The sequence below is a fragment of the Hipposideros armiger genome, unplaced genomic scaffold (genome assembly GCF_001890085.2).
Source record: "Hipposideros armiger isolate ML-2016 unplaced genomic scaffold, ASM189008v1 scaffold_655, whole genome shotgun sequence".
In the NCBI taxonomy this organism is placed as follows: domain Eukaryota; kingdom Metazoa; phylum Chordata; class Mammalia; order Chiroptera; family Hipposideridae; genus Hipposideros; species Hipposideros armiger.
In genome coordinates this window covers 580,369-586,899 of record NW_017732005.1, presented here as the reverse complement: position 1 = coordinate 586,899, position 6,531 = coordinate 580,369, and the positions used below count along the sequence as shown (strand labels likewise).

Below are 6,531 nucleotides of genomic sequence, written 5' to 3'. Positions count from 1 at the left end.
AAAAAAAATAACAGAGCTGTCTGAGCATAGGTATAATATCCTGTAAATAACAGGATTTCAAAGTTTTGGGGGCAATGCCAAAATAAGCTCTACTTCAAGTTAAGGTTCTAATGACATTATATGTAATCTAACAAATTTCAAGCTCAGTTATCACAGTATATGATTTGCTCTCTCTTCTTGATTTCCTGCTTGGGTATCACATCAGGTGTGTATCTGCATAAAATCAGAGGTGACTGACATACACATATATGAACTTCTTAAGGAATGGAAACATTTCTTAACGTGGAATTTTTTTAAATTTGGAAATGTTACTTCATTCCCTGCCAGAAATTCAGAAATTGCTTTAATCTAACAATGCAATTTGAATTATGGCCTCTCAAACACTCTTGGTATAAAATAGTTTTACATTCCAAGATAGGAATAAATGTCTAAAAGTAAAATAAAAAATTCCTTACGGGTCAAAAAGTTTCTGATTTGCTTGATCAGGTCTCGTAGCTCCTCGTTGCTCCTGTCCACTTTTTCTTTGGTAGCATTGGTTTTCAACAGAACATCCTGAGCGCTCTGCTTTGCCTCATCTGCCCTCAGTTTGGCTTCAGAGACCTAAATATGAGAAGTAAATTATCCAGGGAACAACTCCACTCTTCCTAAAGCAGACCAGAATATTAAAAATGGTCCAGAAAATGATGTTGAAAAACTAAGCATTTGGAATCATGGCTTTTACAAACAAATGTCTCCATTCAACTGCATTATATTCCTATACAGACTGAAGTATTCGCTATACAGATTCCCATACAGTATTCTCATATAGATAGGACTAGTGTATACATTTTTTTCTAGTTTTTAACTCCTCCCAAACACTTGGTACTTATAAACTGTTTCTTAGTCTTTTTCTCAGGTATCAACATAAATAATACTTCAGTTACTATGAAGTTAATACTTCATGTAGACTTTGGAAGAATAAATGCTCAGTTGCTGAGTATAGAATTTTTGTAGTACAGCTAGATGTATTCATAACCCTGGACCCAGTAAGTATCATGGTTATCTCAAATTATTGTCATGCAAAGGAAGCAAAGTCTTAAACTATTTATGAATAAAACCTCCTCATCTGTTTCCCGGACCTCACAAAAACGTGCATTTCCATACATGGTATGAAATGCTCTTTTGATTTTAGTCAGCACTTAGAATTGCTTTCTCCCTTTCAGATCCTCCGGTCCATAATGGAAACTGCACAAACAGTGAAAGCAGAGGATGTCCATGGAATTACCATCCTGGAGAGCTGTTCCACCTCAGCCAGGGCGCTCAGGACATCTCGGTCAAAGTCCATGGCCTTCTGCCAGGCGTTGTGAGCGACAGTGACCAGACCACCACAGCCAGGCCCCCCACACTTCTTCTGTCCTTCGTCAGTTCTGCAGTTGGGGCCGCCACATTCGGTCTCGGAACAGGAGGCCCCTGGAGGCGTCCCACAGGTCTGCAACAAGCAAGGGGCAGACAAGGTTCAGAGAGCGACTGCTGCAGCAGGGTGACAGCTGAGCAGGGCCCAGGGGCCCAGGGAGCGAGTAGGTGGATCCCAGCTTGCAAACAGTGTTCAGCATGGAGAGAGGAGGAGGGAATTTAGGAATAAGCAAACTTGTCTATTTCCAAGGAAACAACGCACATTTACAGCCCTCACCAATACCTTCTCCCCTAACGAAGTGGAATGCCATACGGGCTCTGCACAGGGGGCAAATATTGGCTATAACAAGTTCAAGTCTGCCAACAGGAGAGCCACCAAATGCTGCCCCTTTGTTCTAACCAGTTGGATTTAAACAAAACAAACAGGTATTGAGAAGCTTCTTTAGACTGGCACCATGTTAAATAAATGTTCTGGTGGAGAGGGTGACATAAAAAGCCCATGATCTGGCCTTTTAGTAACTTCCCATCCACTTAGGAAGACAAGATCACTCTACATAAAACAGCCAAGAATAGGTCAGATGCGGTGAGTAGGGAGGAAAGTAGACTGAGAGGAGGACCCAGGATGAGGACCGGAGTCGTTACAGTTGGGGGAGGACTGTTTGCTGGTGTGACTGAGCAGGGGAGGTGGGGGAACATTCCAGGTGTGAGAGGGAGAGAGAAAACAGGAACAAAGGTGGATTAATTTTTCCAAATAAGCAACTCCCCACAGACTCTCCTTTCCTAGCTATCAGAAAGTTCCAAAGATCAGGGCTTGGTCATGGCATACGCATGACAAATTGGTCAATTTTGAATAAATACAATAAACTCTTTAGCCTAGTAATTTCGTGATAATTACAATCCCATTGTACCTCAAAATAATAAAATAATAGTCTTTCATATATCTGGTTTACAGTACATGAAAAGCTTCAGAAAATAAAATGTATTCTGTGTGCTACAGAGGAATATGAGCTCTAATTAAGAGCAGCATAAGAAGACCTCAGGGATGCTTTCTGAAAACAATCTGACAAGGTGCTAGAAGATATGTTTTACTTCCGCATGGATCTAGCTAAATAGACACAAAGACAAAGAACTGAAGGCACTTGAAGAAACACAAAGAGACAAAAACCTGTGTGGCTAAGAAGTGGCAGTATGGCGTTCTCATAGGATAACTAATTAACAAAGACAAACATACAATGAGAGGGAGCTGGCTAATCCCTAGGTAGCTCACCAGATGGAAAAGCAAGCAACAGAGCATAGAAACAGAGAACAAACTCATGGTTGCCGGAGGGGAGGGGGTCAGCGGGCTGGGTGAGGGGTGGAGAGGTTGCTAAGTGCAGATAACAGTTGGAGTCGTCACGGGATGTGGAGGACTGCATCGAGAGTGTGGTCAGCAATGCGGCAGTGACTGTGTGGTGCCAGGTGGGTGCTAGACGAATGGGTGATCACTGCAGAAATTATATAGGTGTCTAACCACTACACTGCACACCTGAAACTAATATAAAATAATACTGAATGTCAACTGTAACTGAAAAAATTAAAAAAAGAAAAAGAAGGAAACCAAGCAAAGGGAAGGGCACGGCTCCATTCATATTGCCAGAGGGCCCAGCCCGGCCCATCGGCCAGCCACGCCCGTGACACCTTGGTGGCAAAGCAAACACCCCTTAGCATGCTTAGCTGCTTTTCATTTTAGCTTGCTGAGATTTTATTTGTGATTACTGGTTTCTATTGGAATTTTTAAGGAAGGAATCAAGGCTGAAAGGAAAGGCTGAAAGAATTGCATTGCATGCTTAAGTATAGCGATTTTGTCTCCTGTTAGGTACAGTGTATATATTGTTCTGGGCCTCCATTTTTCTTTGTGTTAAATAGTGAGAGGAGATCTACTTATTCTCTATTTCCATGAGATACTATAAAGTTTCTTAAGATAATGAATATATACTGTAGGCATCAATTAAATTCATCACAACACAGACCATTTTTGTCTCTGTCAGAGAAAGGGGCGGTGGGGGACGAGGCAGGGAGGGAGTGGAACTAGCACTAAGATAACTGTGATGAAGCCGGAACGCTTCAGTCTTCTGTGTCCTCACTATCCCCCCCACTTTTACTATTCCTGTTACTAAGCTAAGAGAGCACAAGCCTTATAAAATATAAGTCTATGAAAAATACCCTCCAAATTCTCTCACCTAGGTACTCTTCCACGGAAAACAATAAGAAATCAGGAGGAATAAACAGGCTGACTTTGGCTTTTTTTTTTGGCCTTCTGCCTGATTTTCATTAAAGTCACTACTCAGTTTCATTTGGCTCCAGGGTTACTTTTTAAAAGCTTCTGGGAAATGAATCTACTCTCTGGGCTGGTTTTAGGATTAATCTTCACCAGGTAAAGTTACTGGAACAAAGGAACATTTTAACTAACACCCATGGAAAAAAGTCTTTAGCTCCCTTTCATTTTTTTTAGGAAATTCCTCCCAGAATGATTCTGAATTGCTTCACTGAGATGGAGTTTGCACTTCAAATCAGAACAAAGTACAAAAGAATGTCACAGTATACAAAGAATCAAGTTTAAATACAACGTCAATGAGTTGGTACAAGCGTACGGGAGAGTAGTCGCAATTCTCTGGTTGTACCGGAGACACGGCTTGAAGAGAAGGAAGATGGGAAACACACAGCTGTGGTTTTTAATCTGGCTTGGTCATGGTCACTCCACACTGTGGTCCACAGACTAGCCTGGGAGTTTCACTCCTGCTGATTCATTTGCAAAGTGAACAATATTAAAGACAAAGCAAGGTGTGTTTTTCCTCTAATATCACTGATAGCCTTGAGGCCAAACCCCCTGCACTTACCAATTCGGCAGCAGCTGAGAGGTCCAGACTTTGCAGTTTGCCTGCCAGTTCATCCAGGAGGCGGGCCTGTTCCTCTTGTTTTTCCCTGAACTGGGACTCTCGCTCCAACATCAAGTCTTCTACTCTGTCTCGAGTGAGCGCCGACTGCTCCACAGTGCTGTTGGGGTCTATGGTGGAGGCATTCACCCTCTCCTCTGCCTCTAGAGACATCTGGAAATACTTGGTGATGCTGTCCAAGGCACCTGAGCACGGAAGGAAATTGCCCAGTTAGTCCCCGTGGACTCAGTCTCCTCATCAAGCAATGTCCATATTTGGTGTCTTCCAGCCCTGAATTTACTGCATGGTTTTGTTTTAAAATTCAAGAAATAAAATCTTTATGGAGAAATACAACTTTCCTCTCATGATCAGTGAATGTACTTTGTCCCGTTAGCACCTACTCTGGCTCTGGAGGATGCCAAACATCTGGCTGGAAAATTAAGTCAAGCATGATGTTTCTACACAGGCCAACATCCTGTTCTTTCTCAGCAGCTGGTGTGAAGCAGCCTATAGGTTACACGTCCAGCTAATTTTCCCCTTTCTCATTTATTTAGATCCATTCAAATGGTTCGTATTACATACGTAAAACAGTATGACAAGCTTTGGCTTGAAGGACGTAGCCAAAAAATAAATAAGCAATCATGCATTAAACAGGGTGGATAGTGTGATCTGATATATTTCTACTTTCTTTTGCTTTTGGGGGGAGGGTCCTTTATATGGACAACAATAATAAATGAAGGATTTGCCAAAATTATTTCCTGACCAAGCAATATTCTTGAATGTAAAAGGATTTGCAGAAGTATCAACCTAACTTCTTAACTATTCAAAAGTGCCCCTTTCCAAGCAAAGCCAAGGAGATTAAGCCACTAACTGAAAAAAATCAGGAAACGAATGCCATTCCAATGAACTGACTGTTGCTCGCCCCTGGGACCTCTGCTGTGTCTCTTAGCTTCTCTGTGGCCCAGGTCCCACATTTATAAAATGAAGACTTTAATTCTCATTTGTGTCAGAGACTCAATGAGGAAAAGCTTTACAATTATTAGAAAGCACTCAATTTTTTTTTTTTCTGAAAGTGCTGTATTAAAAAGGTTAGACAAATGGTTAAATCCATGGTCCAGGATTGACTATTGGCACAGAAAATGCTCACCCCGAATATCTGAATTTTTGATAAATTCTAATTGTTCAGCAAGCTCCTTCACGGTGTTGTCTAGGCTTTCTGCTTCTGCCTGTAGAGAATCTAGTTCTTTGGCTGTGCTGTTTCTTTGTGAAGCCGTGTCAGATAATTTCACTTCTACTTGAGCCATCTTTTCTGTAACATCTTTGGTGAGTTTCCTGTAAAGAGAAGGGTAAGTTCACCCAAGTAAAATAAACCAAAGGGGAATTTTGAAGTCCCATTTTCACATTTTGTACTAATACTGTATCCATTATTCTGTACTTTCAAACCAATTCAGTAGTTGGTAACAATGTATCCCTTAGGACTGGTTTTATTCTCCTTATCAAGAGACGATATTAAATCTAAAAATTTTCTTTGTTCAGACTTTGCAGAAAAAGCGCAGAAGCACCACTCAGCTGTGCTGTGGCAGATGGGCATTTGAAGGATTCCGGATTTCTGCTGTAATATGAGCACAGGTCCAGACGGTGGGTTCCAGCTCTGCACATAAGTGGCTTCAAGCCCATTCAATCCCACAAACTCAAAAGACATAAGTGACTCCAGTGCAAAATTATGCCTCCCAGCCCCCTGCCAAAAATATGCTTATCTGAACCTCGGGGATCTCCTGCAAGATGGAACATGCGGAAAGGAAGCCCCGCAGGAAGCAGGACGCAGGCAGGAGCCAGCCTGCTGCTCACAGTCTCCCCTTTAATCAAGGTCCATCAAAGGGGCCTCCACCTTCCACCAACAAGCAGCCCTTTTGTTTTTCATAAGAAAGAAGGTAGCATCTACTGAGAATGAAAAATGATAAAAACATTTAGCTTTCATAATATTGCATTAGGAATCTAAACTCAATTGCATTTTGTTCTGTATCTTCTTATCTCCAAATCTGTACTTCGGGTACCTACGTGTATATTGTACATACAGTGTGGTGCACACGTGTGTGTATCACAGTGAAAGTAATTTCTGAGAAGACCATTGCTCTGGCTTTATTGGGTCACCTCACTGAATATAATTGTCTTCTCAGGAATATAACAGTATGAAAAATTGGGAAAATGTAGAGATGCTGAAAGGTCT

The 6,531-nt window shown here is 41.7% G+C and overlaps 1 protein-coding gene across 1 annotated transcript in view; it reads right to left on the bottom strand.

Moving 5' to 3' along the window:
* LAMB1 (laminin subunit beta 1) overlaps nucleotides 1–6,531 on the bottom strand; it is a 76,679-nt gene that overhangs the window by 10,836 nt on the left and 59,312 nt on the right. The window contains exons 27-30 of the mRNA XM_019626049.1: nucleotides 5,452–5,636; nucleotides 4,269–4,510; nucleotides 1,265–1,468; nucleotides 456–600 (exon numbers count right to left, since the gene is read on the bottom strand). Of these exons, the coding sequence (XP_019481594.1) occupies nucleotides 456–600; nucleotides 1,265–1,468; nucleotides 4,269–4,510; nucleotides 5,452–5,636 (776 nt within the window). The remainder of the gene's footprint in view (nucleotides 1–455; nucleotides 601–1,264; nucleotides 1,469–4,268; nucleotides 4,511–5,451; nucleotides 5,637–6,531) is intronic.